Source organism: Balaenoptera borealis (genome assembly GCF_965194805.1).
Source record: "Balaenoptera borealis genome assembly, chromosome: 1".
Classification (NCBI taxonomy): Eukaryota; Metazoa; Chordata; class Mammalia; order Artiodactyla; family Balaenopteridae; genus Balaenoptera; species Balaenoptera borealis.
Genome location: NC_138860.1, coordinates 168049370 through 168066029, shown reverse-complemented (window position 1 = coordinate 168066029; position 16660 = coordinate 168049370). Strand labels below are relative to the sequence as shown.

The following is a 16660-nucleotide window of genomic DNA, read 5'->3' as shown; positions in this document are numbered from 1 at the left end:
TATGTGTGTATTTACATATGTAAATATAGTTGTATTTAGAGAAAAAGAATGATAAAGCAGTGTTAAAATGTTAACATTTGGGGAATCTGGGTGAAGAGGATATAAAATTTTTAGAAATTTTCTCTATGAAATTCCAAAATAAAATATTTTTTTAAAAGATTTATATTATTTAAAGAGGAAAAAAAAGCATTCCAGGTAGAGGGAGCAGCTTGTGCAAAGACCCTTAGATGAGAGGGTGCCTGGTTTGTGAAGGAGACACTCAGGGCACTGGCAAAGGAAATACAGATGGAGCCCAACTTATGATGGTTCGACTTACAATTTTTCAACTTTATGATGGTGTGAAAGCGATACGCATTCAGTAGAAACGGTACTTTGAATTTTGAATTTTGGTCTTTTCCCAGACTATCAATATGTGGTACAATACTCTCTTTTTTTTTTTTTTTAATAAATTTATTTATTTATTTTTGGCTGTGTTGGGTCTTCGTTTCTGTGCAAGGGCTTTCTCTAGTTGTGGCAAGTGGGAGCCACTCTTCATCGCGGTGCGCGGGCCTCTCACTATTGCGGGCTCTCTTGTTGCGGAGCACAGGCTCCAGACGCGCAGGCTCAGTAGTTGTGGCTCACGGGCCTAGTTGCTCCGCGGCATGTGGGATCCTCCCAGACCAGGGCTCGAACCCGTGTCCCCTGCATTGGCAGGCGGATTCTCAACCGCTGCACCACCAGGGAAGCCCCAATACTCTCTTGTGATGCTGGGCAGTGGCAGCTGCAGCTCCAGGTCAGCCGCGTGGTCACAAGGGTAAACCATACATACACTTACAACCATTCTGTACCCACACAAGCATTCTGTTTTTCCCTTTCAGTACAGTGTTCAATAAATTACATGAGGTATTCAACACTTGTGTTAGATGGTTTTGCCCAACTGTAGGCTAATATCAGTGTTCTGAGCATGTTTAAGGTAGGTTGGGCTAAACTATGATGTTTGGTGGGTTGGGTGTATTAAATGCATTTTCAGCATATGATATTTTCAACTTATGATGGGTTTATTGGAATGTAACCCATCCTAAGTTGAGGAAGAGCTGTAAAGAGAATGCATCGGTGTTTATTACCTGCCTAGAATGCATCCTCATTCTTCAGGTAACAACACCCACTTTTCCTTTGAGGAACTTCCCCTTCCCCACTCTCCTTCCGTACTCATCCCATCTCCCAGCTTGGCTGGAGATGCAGGTCCGGCCGATCAGAGATGTGCACATCAAGCAACAGGGCCAAGGAGACAGAGTCCCGGTGTCCAGGGCTGGCGGATGTGGAGAGAGCCTGCCTGAGGAGGAAGCCAACTCCGCGGAAGGCCCAGCTGAGACTTGAAGCAAAGTCTGTGTCTGAACTTTTATCCCTTGGTGGCTTAGTTACATGAGGCAACAAATTCCCTTTTTGCTTGAGCCAGTTTGAGTTGGATTTTCTCTTACTCGCAACAAAAAACATGTTGACTGATCCCAAGTGTTAGGGTCAGCCTCTCTGAGGAATGGACATTTAGGCAGAGACCTGAAGGATGAGCAGCAGTTGGTCGGATGAAGAGGCAGGGAAAGCATTCCAGGAAGAGGGACCGGCAAATGCAAAGGCCCCAGGAAAGGAAAGGGCAGTGAAGGTTTGAGGAGCTGCAGAAAGGTCCGGATGGTGGTGGCAGGTAGAGTGAGGAGCCTGGAACTTGGTCCCTGATGGAGGGCCTCACAGGTTTTGTGAAGGATCTGGGACTTTCTCCCAAGAGCCATGGGAAGCCATTGCAGAGTTTAAAATGGGGATTGACTTAATTTGCATTTGACATTGTTTGTATTTTAATAAGAACACTGGTGGCAGTGTGGGACTAGATTGGCAGGAGGTAAAAGTAATGCAGGGGGATTCTTTAGAAAATTATTGCAGACCTCCAGGCTAGAGATGATGACAATTTAGAGTGGGGCTATGGCTATACAGAGATTGGTTGGATTTTGTGGTGCTAGTCCCCAAAGATGTCCCCAATGAACCATGCCTCCCAATAGTCATGCCTTGTGTAGTCGCATCCCACATTGAATCTGGGATAGCTCTGTGACCCACTTTGACCAATAGAATGCAGAGAAAGTGACACTGTGCCTTTCAAAGGCAGGAGGTCTGGTGTCCATGCTATAGAGGACTCTGCTCTTTGGTCTCTGTGAAGGGGTTTAGCCAAAGGACACAGGGCCTCTCATGGACACCAGGCAGGGCAGGAACCCTCAGAGACAGAGGCAAACACTCTCTGGCTCCCTCTGGAGAAGATTCCACTGACCCTGGCTCTGAACTGTCACCTGACCACAGTCTCTGTGTCTCTGATTGGTCAGTTAACTGGAGGCATATGGATGCTGTGTGGTTCTATTGGCAGTGGGGCAGGGGAGCAGGATCCCTGAGGTACAGACATGGCTGCCTGTCTCCACTCCACCCTGGGGTGAGTGAGCAGTTTTCAAAGGGAGAACATGACACTACAGCAGTTTAGAAAGAGGCCCAGCTTGGGGCAGGCTTCCATGACTCAGTGCTCAGCACACTGGCTCTGCTCCCGTGAAATCCCATGGGGTTGGAATGGAATTCCACCACCCATCCCCTCACACTGCGTGGACTCTCTTCCTGAGCCTCTGCCTCCTGCTGGGTGTTCCTCAGTTCAGGTCCCAAAACCTCCCTGTGGGGCTGCTTCTCCCATCCTGTCCCAGCAGTATCACTCTGACACATTTCTGAATTTTCTCCTCTGGGCCCCTGCACCCCCGGCTCAGGGTCATAATACTAGCAGCTACTACTTAGAATGCATTTACTAATGTTATGTGCCAGGCACTAGGCAAGAGCTTTTACATGCTCATGAATTCCTTACACCAATTCTAGGAAGTAGGTACTCTTATTATGTCCATTTTACAGATGAATAAAGTGAGGCTCACACAAGATAAGTAACTTTGCCAAGGTCACACAGCCAGTGAGTGTGGCCCCAGGAGATGGAGTAAAGGTTATATACCCATGAAGTTTGTTCTCTTGTTATCTAGAAACTGTACAGCCATTCGGCTAGCCCAGGTTGGTTTTTGCCCCACTCTACTTCCCTGCCAGAGAGGGGATGGGCGGAAGAGCCTGACGCCCTTTTTCAAGGGTACGCAGCTTTGACCTCTTTACCTGCTGTGCTTCAGGTTCGTGTAGGGCAAGGGTTCTCAAAGCGGGGTTCCTGGGCCAGAGCATCAGCATCACCTGGGAATTTGTCAGAATGCATATTCTCAGGCCCACCCAGACTTACTGAATCAGAAACTCTAGGGTGGGGTCCAGAAATCTGTCATTTAGCAAGCCTTCCAGGTGCTTCTGATGCACACTTATTTGAGAATCATTGGAGAATGCAGAAGAATCAACACGCTTTTCCATTCTACTCCCAGGTGGCTCTGGCGACAGCAGCTGGCCAAAGTGAGAATTTTCATTCGAGTATTTTTTATTTTTTTATTCGGTTGTTATTGTTGTTGTTTTCTCAACACATTTGTCAGAGATGACTCAGGGTTGGCGAGAGATAGTGTGTGAATTCCTTGTCGCACTTTATTATTATTTTTTCACATTTGTGTTCAGCCTAAAAGAGAGTGAAAATAAACATGAAGAAATCCAAAGTACCAAATTCAGTATCTTAGCATCCTGTCTGTCTAGGGAAGGGTTGCAACTATAATTCCACACTCAGTCGACACACTCAAGCTTTGCCTCCTTGGTGCCGGGTCCCGGGCTGGGCTCTGAGGCACAGACTGGGCCTCTGTCCTGCCTGCTTTTGTGTCAAGGGACACAGACACCTCACTAATAACTAGAATTGGGGGGTTCCAAGGGTTGTGGTTCAGGGTCTGCTCCAACACGACTCTGGACTGCAGCATTTCAAGTTCCTCACCAGCGCACAGCCCTGAGTTTGGGTCCAGGTTCTACCACTTACCAGCTGTGTGATTTTGGGCAAATCACTCGGCCTCCCTGGGCCTCAGGTTCTTCTACTGTGAAACGAGAGTAATAATTCCCACCTTGCAGGCTTGCTGTGAGGATGGAGGAAATGTATGTAGCATAATGGTGCCACTCACTAGCTGTGTAACCTTGAGCAGGTTTGTTAGTCTCTCTACCTTGCTTCCTGCTCTGTAATACCAATAGCACGAACCTCACAGCGTTGTTGTGAGGTTAAAGGTTATATAAATCAAGGCTGCAGGATAGTAAGTACTCTGGCAATGTTAGCTGCTATTGTTATTATTAAGCACACAGTACAGTGCCTGGAGCACAGTAGATGCTCAATAAACGGCGGCTGCTGTTAGTACTTAGTTTCCATCTTAATGTGAAGACAGGTCTGACCTAACAGTGCCTAATGCTGCTTTCAGCTTCTGGTTTCTGGTTACTTCAGGGTCTCCATCTCACTGATGCCTTCAGGGAGTTTGCAGTGCTGACTTGAGGTTGGTGCCTTTTCTGCCAATCCATCTTGTGTCTGACTCTGAATTCCAGCCTCTCTCAGGTCTCCTGCTGTTTGCGCTTGGTTTGATCTTGAGCAAGGAGGTAGATGGGCTCCAGGCTAGACATTTACAACCGGCCTCCTGTTCACACTTCCTGGGATGAGAAGAAGATGGGCTCCAGGCTGGACATTCATTACCAGCCACCTGTTTACATTTCCTGAAGCAAGAGACAAACGGGCTCCAGGACTACATATTTATGACCGGACTTGTGTCTATATTTCGAGATCTGCCCCTCGATATAAAAACCAGCAACAGAAATAGGGTAAATAACCAGACGTTGGACATTTTTATGGCAGGGATAGAGCGGGACTAAACCCTGTTAAAAGATCAAGAGGTCATACATTCCCCACCCTTGGAGCAAGGGAAACATTGCACATGCGCAGAAAGGCTCTTTGGGGGTCATAAAGGAGGGGGCACCACCCCATAACATGTGACGCTAAGGCCATCCCACAGGCCTCTGGGCTGTAATCCATCTTGGAAAAAAGCTGCGCACACATGTTGGAGGGTCCTAAGGCAGGTCAGGTGTGGAAAAAGAAACCAGATAATTGGCAAAAGGTAAACAAAGGCCCGGAAGACCTGCCCTATATAAATGACTTCACCACCTCTTTACTGCACTCCTCCTCATTAGGGAGGACGTCCACACCCTTGCTCTCCGGGTGTGCATCTCTGCCTTGCTTCTGTCGTAACTAAACAAACTGTGCTCTCCCACTTGTTGTTGCGCTATGTGTCTAATGATAAACTTTGTACCTGTTTTTACAGTTTTTGCCTCCGTGAGAAATGCATTTTTCACTGGGGGCAAGAGCCAGGGGGTGTGGTAGCTAGGATTCCTGGTTTTCATCCAGGCTACCCAGGTTCAATTCCTGGGCAGGGAATTAAGACCTTGCTTCATGCCACCACTCACTGCTGCCTCTCTGAGATCAATCTCAGCATTCTTTGTTCTGGAGTCATGCCCTCTTCCTGGGACCCATCTCACAAGCATAATGTCAGTCAGACCGGAGTTAAGTCCCAGCTCTGTTACTCACCAGAGAAAGGATTTAATCACAATTTTCTCATCTGTAAAATGGAACTAATAATGCCTATCTTGCAGGGTTGTCTAAAGATTAATTGCAATCATGCATTCAGCATGATGCCTGTCATACAATGGGTGGTCAATAAATGTTTGTTTACTTCTCTGTCACCTCTCCCTATGGAGTAAATCCCATAATCCTTCTGAACTGGTTACTTTCTTCTTTACTATTTTGACTTTACTGGGGGTGGGAGGAAGCAACAAGGTACCAGACTAAAGACATCTTCCTGTCTCCGTTGCAGCTAGGTGGCGCCATGTATCTGTGTTTTGGCCAATGATATGAAAGGAAGTATTGGGTGCTGGTATGGTGTGAATTGTGTCCCCCCAAAAGATTAGTTAAAGTTCTAACCCCCAGTATCACAGAATATGACTCTATTTGGAAATAAGGTCTTTATGCAGGTAATCTGGTTAAAATGAGGTCATTCGGGTGGGCCCTAATCCAATATGACTGAAGTCCTTATTAAAAGGGGTAATTTGGTCACAGGGACCGACATGTATACAGAGAAGATGATGTGAAGACACAGGGTGAAGAAGATGGCCATGTGACCGGAATGATACATCTACAAGCCAAGGAATGCCAAGGATTGCCAGTGGACACCAGAAGCTAGAAGGGGCAAGGAAGGATTCTCCCCTAGAATTATCAGAGAGAGCATGGCACTGCCAACACCTTGATTTTGGAATTCTAGCCTCCAGCACTGTGAGACAATAAATAATATTGTTTTAAGCCACCCAGTGTTTGGTACTTTGTTATGGCAGCCCTGGGAAATTAACACATGTGGAATTTGGGGGTGGCTGCTTTCTCCTGCCTGGAACGTGCAGGGTTGGTGTTTAAAATATTTAGCAATCAATATGAAGATGGGCACTGATCAATCAGAAAGGACAATGGCCGTGAACAATTTTTCTGGTCACACTTGTGTGTACTGGTTAAATATTAGCCCTAGGAATGTGGCTGGAGCTCTTGCAGCTATTTTGGACTATGAGGCTAGAAGCCAGTCAGTGAGGATGGCAGAGTTGAAAGAGAGGAGGCACCTTGGTTCCTGATGACCTTGTGGAGCTGCCATGCCAGATTTGGACAGCCTACCTCCAGTGTTATACTACATACATAGTAGAGTAAACCTGTTTGTTTATGGCTCTATTACTTTTGACTTTTCTGTTTTCCTCAGCCAAACCTAAATTTAACTGATATCCAATCTTACAAAGTACTGTGAAGCCCAGATAAATGATGAACAGGAAAGTATTTTACAAACTCTCCAGTTCTATGCACACGTAAGGCATTTTTGTTATTGCAGTGTTTGTGACTACACTTACGATTAATTTAAGAATAGGCTGAAATTGACAGATATGATCCTGGTCAAAGATCAAAGGCTCTTTGTCCTCCTTCAGCAACATGTTTTTTTTGTTGTTGTTGTTTTTGTTTTTTAAATATCTTGTTTTATTTTTTAAATATCTTGTTTTATTTTTTATTTTTATTTTTTTAAATTTTATTTATTTATTTATTTATGGCTGTGTCGGGTCTTCGTTTCTGTGCGAGGGCTTTCTCCAGTTGCGGCAAGTGGGGGCCACTCTTCATCGCGGTGCGCGGGCCTCTCACTATCGCGGCCTCTCTTGTTGCGGAGCACGGGCTCCAGACGCGCAGGCTCAGCAATTGTGGCTCACGGGCTTAGTCGCTCCGCGGCATGTGGGATCTTCCCAGACCAGGGCTCGAACCCGTGTCCCCTGCATTGGCAGGCAGACTCTCAACGACTGCGCCACCAGGGAAGCCCCAGCAACATGTTTTTGAGGGCTCTGCATAGCATCCATCGATAACAGTGGCATGAGAGACCAGCAGGAGAGGAGCCACCAGACTTTGGGCTGGATGCCAACAGGATGACTTTTTTTGAGCTGGGGCCTGAATGCTCAGCTACTGGTTGGCAGTTAAGCATGAAGGTTAAGGGTCAGGCCAGATGGGTTTAAATCTGAGCTCCACCCTTACTTGCTGTGTGACCCTGGGTAAGGTACTGAACTTCTCTGAATCTCAGATTCCTTATCTGTAAAATGGGGATAATTATAGCCCTATGACATAGGGTTGTCATGGAGATTCAGTGACATCACATACCCAGTAGGGAAAAAGATAAATCCACAGCTTATTTGTATCCAGTCCAGGAGACAGATTTTTCTGCTCTGACTACCAACCCTTGACAAATTACAAATGGACAGATTGGATTATGGTTTGTTTCTTTTTACCTTTATCAATTCATTCAGTTAGCATACTGAATGTGCCTATTATGTGCCTACTATGTACCAGGTAATGAAAAGAGCTAGTGAGGCAGACTTAGACCATGACATCCAAATAAAGTCAGCTCAAAGAATGACTTAAAAAAAAGTAGAGCCATTTTGTTTGGGTGCCTCTCCCATCCTCTTACTGTCATCTTTTCTTGAGGGCTCCCTTTGAGGTTTCTGCCATGGCCATCCTTATCTACCCCTTCCCATTCAGTAGATACTTATTCTTAGGAGGACTTCAGTCATTAATTCACACTATGGTGCAAATGACTACAGATCTCTCAAAGAATGGATCTCAAATGACTCCTCCTGTGAAGGTGACTGCCTACTGAAAGTCTGTTCCTAGCATAGAAAGCAAGAGTGTTCAAGGCAGAAGAGCCCAGATAAATCATTCAGTCTGAGCTCTCCCAGTTCACAGGGGGAAATCAGGCCAGGCAGATGTGACCCTGGTCTCAGCAGGATGATCCAACCAAGGACTTCCAGCAGTTATGTGGCCAGGCTGGGTGGGGAGCAGAAAATGGCTCTTGCAGACTCCATGGTCACTGCTCTATACCATCTGTGTGCTGAGGATGCTTTGATTAGGTTGTGCAGGGTGCCCTAGGGAGATACTGATGCAGAACAAGAAGTGCCTCTGGCTTTCAAGAAGCCTACAGCCTGACAGGGGACATGAGCACATATGTAAGGCCAAAAGCTCTTTGGCCCCACTGATTTGAAATGCTGCCTTCACTGTGACCAAATTCTCCAATATGCACAAGACTGTTCTAAACTCTTTTCTGTTCTACCACTGTCTTTTCCTGTACCAGCACCATGCTGTTTTAAAGACCATAGCTTTATAAAATATCTTGATGTATTGTAGAAGACGTCCTCTTCTTTTTCAAGAATGTCTTGGCTGTTCTTGTACAATTAATGTTTCAGATGAACTTTTGAATTAGCTTTTGAGTAGCATAGATATTGAATCTTCCTCAGCACTCTTTTTTTAAAAAAAATTTATTTATTTATTTTTGGCTGTGTTGGGTCTTCGTTGCTGCATGCGGTCTTTCTCTAGTTGTGGCGAGTGGGGGGCTACTCTTTGTTGTGGTGCACGGGCTTCTCATTGGGTGGCTTCTCTTGTTGCAGAGCATGGGCTCTAGGCATGTGGCCTTCAGTAGTTGTGGCATGCGGGCTTAGTTGCTCCGCGGCATGTGGGATATTCTGGGGCCAGGGCTCGAACCCGTGTCCCCTGCATTGGCAGGCGGATTCTTAAGCACTGTGCCACCAGAGAAGTCCCAGCACTCTTGTTTATGCCAGGCCCTGGGTGTTCTGAGGAGCCAGGCACTCAGCTGCTGCCCTTGGGAGCTCACAGACTAGCTGGGAAGTGTAACCAAGCAAGAAGTGTAAAGCAACAACAGGAATCTCACGCTATGGGTAACAAAAGCCAAAAGAGTGAGGAGTCCACACGGATGTAAGTGCTGTGAGTTCCATTGTTCCTCTGGCTAGGGAAGTCATGGGAAGCTCAACAGGGGAGATGACATACTGGACTTTGATGAATGTGCAGGAGCAGGAGTTCAATAGGTATAAAAGAGAAGAAACGCTTTGAGTTGAGGAAGTCAGAGAACGCTTCTTGGAGAGGGAGACATTTTATTTGACAGGTAAGAGTTTGCCTGATCCAGAAGATGGGATGAAGGGAGGGATTGCCCTGAGCTGGGAAAGTCGCAAGAAGGATCTCTGAAGACATTTCATCTGGGTTTTGAGTTGGAGGATGCTGGAAGAGGCAATTAAATAAAAATGATTTTATTAGAAAAGTAAAACAAGGAGATGACATTTGACCTGGGCTTTCCGGGATGAGTGGGCAATTCACCAGATCGGAGAGGAGAGGCACCGTCGAGCTGAAGTAGTCACAGAAAAGGCTTTCCAGAGCAAATAAAAAACCTCCTGGCTTCCTGCCCACTCTCCAAGATCCAATATCCAGGAGCTAAGCGTCCCACAGCGTAGACGCTCGGGATTCTGAGCTAGCGGGCCTGCAGTTCCTATTTCCCAGCGTAGGGTAGCGGCGGAAGGGTCTCGGTAGGACTGAGAATCACGTTTGCAGAGCCGGCTAGCAGGGTTGAATGCTTTATGTCGGAATCGACCAATGGGATGGTGGCACCCAGTTGCCAGGGCTACGGAGGGGGGCCGAGCGGAGGAGGGGCCTGAGCGCAGGGGCGGGGTCTGGGCGGGGCTTATATAAGTGAGCGGCGGGCGGAAGGCGGGGCGTGGGGTCGCTGGCTGCTGGGCGGGCGGCAGCAGGCCGCGGGCCCGAAGCCGGGGAAAGCTAGCGAGTGGAGGCGCGGAGGAGCAGTTTCACTCGCTGGGGAGACCTATGGGCCGAAGCCGTGTAAATGCGTTTTAAGGCGAGTGCGGGGGAAAGGCTTGGGGAGCCTCGGGAGCGGGCGCTCTCGGCTCCAGTGCTGACCTGCTCCCTGGCCCCTCTTGTCTCCTCTCAGCAGGGGCCTCGGCTCCGCAATTGCCACTCCTCCTCGGGGTGCTGCACAAGTTTCGAGGTCACCGGCGACCCCCCCTAGCAGCGCGCCTGGCTCTGGCCCCCGCGAAGGAGCACGGGGCTTGGTAAGGGGGTTTGGGGGGGGGCGGGACCTCGGCCCTGCACTCAGGAGGGCTCACCCGGACAGAACCTCAGCCTTCAGTTCTTGCCCGAGAGCCCGCGGCCATCACCCACCATGTGGAGCCCCCATGCACGCTTACCATCCTAGCAAGTCAGGACCAGCCCGGCCCCTCTTTACAAACGGTGAAACTGAGGCTCCGAGAGGGGACGGGGCGTACCCAGGGTCACGCAGCAGAGAGCAGACTTGAACCTCAGCTCTCAGGCTGAGACTCCTTGGTGGGACCACCTGCAGCCACTTTAGGTGGGCGTGGTCAGGATGGGGGGTCACCTGGAAACTTCCCCACTCGGCTTTCCTGCTCCTTCTCTCTCATTCTTTCCCTTTAAACCAAAACCCTAATTTCAGAACTGGAAAGGATCCCAAAACAATGCATCCATTTTACAGATGTGGAAACTGAGGCTCGGAGAGGCAGTGACATCTAGGCAGATAATGACTTGGCCCCGTCCAGGATTCCTGATCGTCCCCACTCCTCCCAGTGAACCTAAGCTCCCCAGGCTTGTGCTGGGGGCAGGGTGTGACAGGAGTGGGCGCCCTGGCCTGGGGAGGTGAGGGGTGCGGCTGACGCCAGCCCCCCAGAGGCCCCCTCACTCTCCTCCCGCAGTGTGTTGCATACTTTCTAAGGCGCCTGAGGCAGCGGCAGCTCCATCCAGCCCATCGGCTCCTCCTCGGCATGGCTGGCTACCTGAGTGAAGCGGACTTCGTGATGGTGGAGGAGGGCTTCAGCACCCGAGACCTGCTGGAGCAGCTCACTCTGGGGGCCTCACAGTCCACCACGGTGAGGACCTGGGAGTGGGGATGGGTCTTCTGTTCTCCCAGCAGGCTCAGGTGCCTCCTAGGGCCCTCATCTGATTCTTTCATTTATTTGGTATTCATTCCTTTCTATTTGTGAGAGACGTCTCTTTTTTTCTCCAAATTCCTGGTCCTTGCCCCCAAACCTGCCCCTCCTGTGTTCCCTGCCTTCATGAACAACACTACCATCATCTACGCAGCCCTCTAGGTCAGAAACCTGGGAGTCCTCACTTCCCCTCCCACACCTGGGCACCCCTAAGCTCTGTGAATCCAGCCTCCTTAAATTACCCCTCAGTGTGTTCTTCTGGGACCTCACTGTGTAGTTTAGGCCTCATCTCTCTAAAACCCCCCTAACCTTTTCCCTGCCTCATCCCACCCCTTCCAACTTTATCACAGCCCTGCTCAAAATCAGAATTCTTTGGCAGTTTCTCACTCCCTACAGGATCCAGGTCAGAACTCCTCTGCCTTCATAGCCCCATTTCTGGCTTTTCCCACGGTATATATTATGCTCCATCAGAGCTGAACTACTCTGCTCATATTTCCCGAGGATTGCATGTGCTCCATTATCACTCCTTTGCCCAGGCTGTTCCCTCTTCCCTTCTCCCAGCCTCTCTTGCCTCTTACCTATTTCTACTCATTACTTATTACTCATCCCTGTCACCTTTTCCTGATTGCCCCAGGCAGATTTTGTACTTTGCTTCTCCATGGATTTTCTCCTTCTCTGCATTTTGTAGAAACTCCTGCTTAGCATTTATTGAATGGGCTTGTAATTGCTTAAGGGGTTCTTTTGCAGACCCAAGCATACTTAGCATACTTGCATAGGTATGCTTGGTCAGACACCAAGTGGGCATCAGTAAAAAAGTGTTGCATAAAAGGGAAACTGAGTCCCAGAAAAGGTTTAATTAATGTGGTCTCACCAATGGCCTCATATGTGTTCAACCCTCAGTAAACAGTTGTCCTCAGGCATGGGTTGCAGTGGCAGTGGGTCTCCTTCAAGGCTTCATTGAACACCTAAATGTGAAAGGCAGTGGCTGTAGGCTGTGGGTCTTCAAGGAATTTATTTTTTTTCTGGAGAAGACAGATGTCTATATACACAGAGCTCTGATACTTTGGAAGCATGTGCAAAATGCAGTGGGAGCATTAAAGGTGGAGTTGCCTTATTGGTTTGGGGGAAGGTGGCATTTCAGTTGAAACTTGAAGGTGGATTAGGAACTTGCCAGACACATGTGGGGGAAGGATATTCTACATGGAGGACATGGTGGGAGTAAAGGCTGGGAGGTGGAAAATGATCTAGGATAGAGCTGGAGTTTGAGCTGAAATGAGGGAAGGGACTGGAGCTGGATCACAGAGCCTCGAATGTCCTGTAGGCTTGGGGATCCCCAGAGAATTTTAGAGCAGGGTACTTGGGAGGACTGTGGATGGCACGCAGTAGGAGGAAGCTGGGTGGGGTCTCATATTCACCCTTCTTGTTGTGCAGGAAGAGGTCGCTGCCTTCTTTGTGGCCGACCTGGGTGCTGTAGTGAGAAAGCACTTCTGCTTTCTGAAGTGCCTGCCGCGAGTCCGACCCTTTTACGCTGTCAAGTGCAACAGCAGCCCGGGCGTGCTGAAGGTCCTGGCTGAGCTAGGACTGGGCTTCAGCTGTGCCAACAAGGTGAGCTCCTGCCCCCCACCTGCACACTGACCCTCACTGCCTACTGAACACCCGCATGGCCCGGCTGCAGCTGCTGTGGGTGGACCTGGGGAAGCAGGAGTGACCTGTAATTGGCCCCTGCCCTCTGGGAGGGGCCACCCACATGCAGGGGGTGTAAGATGAGGGTGGAATTTGCCAGCCTTGAAGTTCCACATTGGAACCACGTGTGACCCTGGGTAGGTGGGTCACCTTTTTAATGGAGATTTTCAAACTTCTTGGCATAGAGCTATATGTGGTATTCTTCTAATTAAAACAAAACAAAAACACCGTTTTATCATTGGTTTTATTTTTTTCTTTTATAATATTAATAACGTGTGACTGTACATTTTCTTAACTAATGCTTGTAGAGTTTTGTTGTTGCCAGTTCTGCTGCCTTTCTGATTTGATTAATGCTGTTGTCTTAATTCCCTCCTGCTCTCTTTAGATTTGTTTATTACTGTCATTCTCTATTCATTGAACTCTTGCAGTGTGCTAGACACTGTGCTAGGTAGGGCTGGCAATACAGTGTTGAGTAAAACAGACTTTGTTGTCCTTGAGTTGAATACACAGCTTATCTATTTCCATTCTATTCTTACTTGATAAGTCTTTTAGCAATAGAGTTTCCTCAGAGTACAGCTTTGGACATAGTTATTCATTCAGCAACATTTATTGAGCACCTACTAGGGAGTCAAGTACTTTTCTTTTTTCTTTCTTTTTTTTTTTTTAAAGTCAAGTACTTTTCTAGGTGGGGATTTAGCAAGTGAACAAAACAAAAAAGGTCCCTTCATGGAGCTTGCTTTCTAAAGAACAAACAAGTTAAACAATGAAAGTCTATGGTATTTTAGATGGTAAATGTTGTGGAGAAAATTAAAGAGGGAAAGGGAAGTAGAGAAGAGACCTGGATGTCAGGAAAGAGGATTGTACTTTTAGATGGTTTGGCCAGGGAGGGCATCACTGAAATTTGAACACAGATCTGAAGGAAGCAAAGGATCCAAGCCAGGTGGATAACCAGGTGAAGAGCATTCCAGGCAGAGGGACCAGCAAGTGCAAAGGTCCTGAGGTGGGAGCAAGCCTGTGGGCATTAGTTTGTGATATTGTTATTACAGTTATTTTTAAATGTTTAGTAATGATTGTTTTGAGGGGGAATCCCTTTTAAACCCTGGTCAGCAATATAGCTGGGTGTGGTGAGGAGGATTCTAGAAAGGGATCTGGAGGAGACAGGAGGAGAGCTCATCTGGGTAGGAGGCTGGAGGGGTTCCAGGTGGGAGAGAGGTGCACACCATGGTGGACGGTTGGAACGAGCAGGTTCACCTTTATCAGAGACGCATGTTAGTGTCCTTAGTGGTAGATGAGTCTCCCTCATGTCACCTGTGAAGCCCCTTTGCATCAGCTCTTGTTTTGCACACCTGGTTTCATGCATGCCTCACATAAAGCCCCATGGGGTGCCTAGGGGAAGAGATTGCCATTTTGCAGTTGAGGAACTGGGGGTCAGCTTCACACAGCTTGCTGGTAGCAGAGCCAAGACTTGCCCCCTGCAGCATGCCGGGTCTCTGCTCTGACCGAGGAGGAAGGGGACCCTTTTCCAGCCCCCTTGGTCTAGGGGTGAAGAACAGGACCAAACCTCACTGACTAGAGTCCTCTGCTTCTGGAAACCCAGAGGTGGGGCCCTGTGCTGGCCCTCAAGACTCAGGACTGGCCTCCAAAGGGCAGAGTTGTGGGGTGTAGGGCTTAGAAGTCGGGTGGGGGTCATTTGCTGAGGGCTCCTGTTGTGTCAGGTGCTTTGCCAAGCATTTTCTGTACATGATCTCATTTGACTCTTGAAACAACCCTGTGAGGTAATTATTATCACCGTGATTTTGACAACAGCCCCATGAGGAAGCAGTTAGTGTATAAGGAAAGGAGGCACAGAGGTTTGTGGTATGCCCTGGGAAGGGGCCGCTTGAGTATGGCAAGGGGTCTCTGACTTTATCACTGCTGTCTTTGCCAAGATCCCCAGGGAGGGGATGGCAGAGCTGAGACCCCTCCCGGTAGGTGGGATCATGTGGCCCTTGGGTGCATTTCCTGAGAGGTGGCACAGCTTTTCTTGGAAGGCCGAGGCTGCCCTCTTCTGGTTGGCTGGAGCTGGTGGCCACGCTGTACCGCACCATGCTTTGGCGGCCACTGACCTAGGGTCAGGCATGAGCTGGGGCTGGGTGTACAGATATGCATCAGACAGGCTCCAGGGTCAAGGGCACCAGCCACGCCTTACACGGGGCTCTGGTCCACCCACCCACCTTCCCAAGGACCTTATGTCATTTCTCCTACCCCATCCCTTGCCCTCTCTGGCTGTCTCCCTCAGCATCCTCCCATCTTAAAATGCCTTCTCTGGACACCACATCGTCCCCCAGCCCAATCCCTTGCTCTCTCTTCATGGCCAAACTGAGTTGTCTACACTTGCCTGTCTGCAGTCACTTGTCTCTTTCCCTTAGCACCCACTCCTTAAGCCACTGCTTCCCGACCTCCACTCATCATTCCAAGGAATCTCCTCTTGCCAACGTCCCCAGCAATCTCCAGGATCCAGCACTTTATTCTAAACATTCATTTTGAATTATTCAAATAATACGTTGATTCATCTGCAAAAAAAAAGTAGAACGTCAGCTTTATGTCTCCAGAGATAATCAACATTCTGAGTTTGAGTTTGGTGGCTACATGGTATTTGAAAAATACTTACAAATATGATCCATAGGAAACATAGAAAATATCTTGTGATTTTGTAACAAAATATAAGATGTTCACGTGGTAGGTATTGTGCCACATAGCTTTATTTTTATTTTTTTAATAAATTATTTATTTATTTATTTATTTATTGGCTGCGTTTGGTATTCATTGCTGCGCGTGGGCTATCTCTAGTCGTGGCGAGTGGGGCTACTCTTTGTTGCGGTGTGCAGGCTTCTCCTTGGGGTGGCTTCTCTTGTTGCGGGGCACGAGCTCTAGGAGCGCGGGCTTCAGTAGTTGTGGCGCGTGGGCTCTAGAGCGCAGGCTCAGTAGTTGTGGTGCACTGCACGGGCTTAGTTGCTCCACGGCATGTGGGATCTTCCCGGACCAGGGCTCGAACCCATGTGCCTTACATTGGCAGGTGGATTCTTAACCACTGCGCCACCAGGGAAGTCCCTTACAATAGCTTTAAGCTCAGCAGATTTTGGAGATCTGTCCATGTTGAAGCTTTTAGACCTTGTAGGGGACAGTCCTTGGTCCTCCTAGCTTTTGATCTCACCATGAAAATTGTGTGTGTGTGTGTGTGTGTGTGTGTGTGTGTGTGTGTGTGTGTGGTGGGAACACTTAAAGTGAGATCTACCCTCACAAATTTTTAAGTGTTTAATAGGGAATTGTTAAGTATAGGCACCATGTTGTATAGCAGATCTCTAGAACTGATTCCTCTTGCAGAACTGACACTTTATACCCATTGAGTAGCAACTCCCCATTTGAAACATTCTTTTTTTGTTTTTTTAGTATTTTTTTAATTTAGTTTTTAAATTTATTTTTTATTGAAGTATAGTTGAATTACAATTTTGTGTTAATTACTGCTGAACAGCAAAGTGACTCAGTTATACATATATATACATTCTTTTTCATATTCTTTTCCGTTATGGTTTATCACAGGATACTGAATAGAGTTGCTGTGCTATATAGCAGGACCTTGTTTATCCATTCTATATATACCAGTTTCCATCTGCTAATCCCAAACTCCCAATCCATCGCTCTCCTACCCACCCTCCCC

At 48.0% G+C, this 16660-nt stretch overlaps 1 protein-coding gene and 1 long non-coding RNA gene across 9 annotated transcripts in view; both read left to right on the top strand.

Moving 5' to 3' along the window:
• The first annotated feature begins 1819 nt into the window (after positions 1 to 1819).
• LOC309610680 lies at positions 1820 to 8807 on the top strand. Its single transcript, XR_014234133.1, has 2 exons — positions 1820 to 6948; positions 7332 to 8807. It is a non-coding gene; the product is annotated as an uncharacterized lncRNA (long non-coding RNA).
• Positions 8808 to 10031: 1224 nt separating this feature from the next.
• The window catches only part of AZIN2 (antizyme inhibitor 2), a 58761-nt gene continuing 52132 nt past the window's right edge, over positions 10032 to 16660 (top strand). For 5 of the 8 annotated variants that reach the window (XM_082352659.1, XM_082352660.1, XM_082352658.1 and 2 more), the window contains exons 1-4: positions 10032 to 10178; positions 10272 to 10392; positions 11047 to 11220; positions 12712 to 12885. In XM_082352659.1, coding sequence (XP_082208785.1) covers positions 11116 to 11220; positions 12712 to 12885 — 279 coding nt within the window. In that variant the 5' untranslated portion in view covers positions 10032 to 10178; positions 10272 to 10392; positions 11047 to 11115. Of the gene's footprint in view, positions 10179 to 10271; positions 10393 to 11046; positions 11221 to 12711; positions 12886 to 16660 lie in introns of those variants that run through there. The other 3 variants (XM_082352661.1, XM_082352664.1, XM_082352663.1) reach the window with 2 other exon arrangements.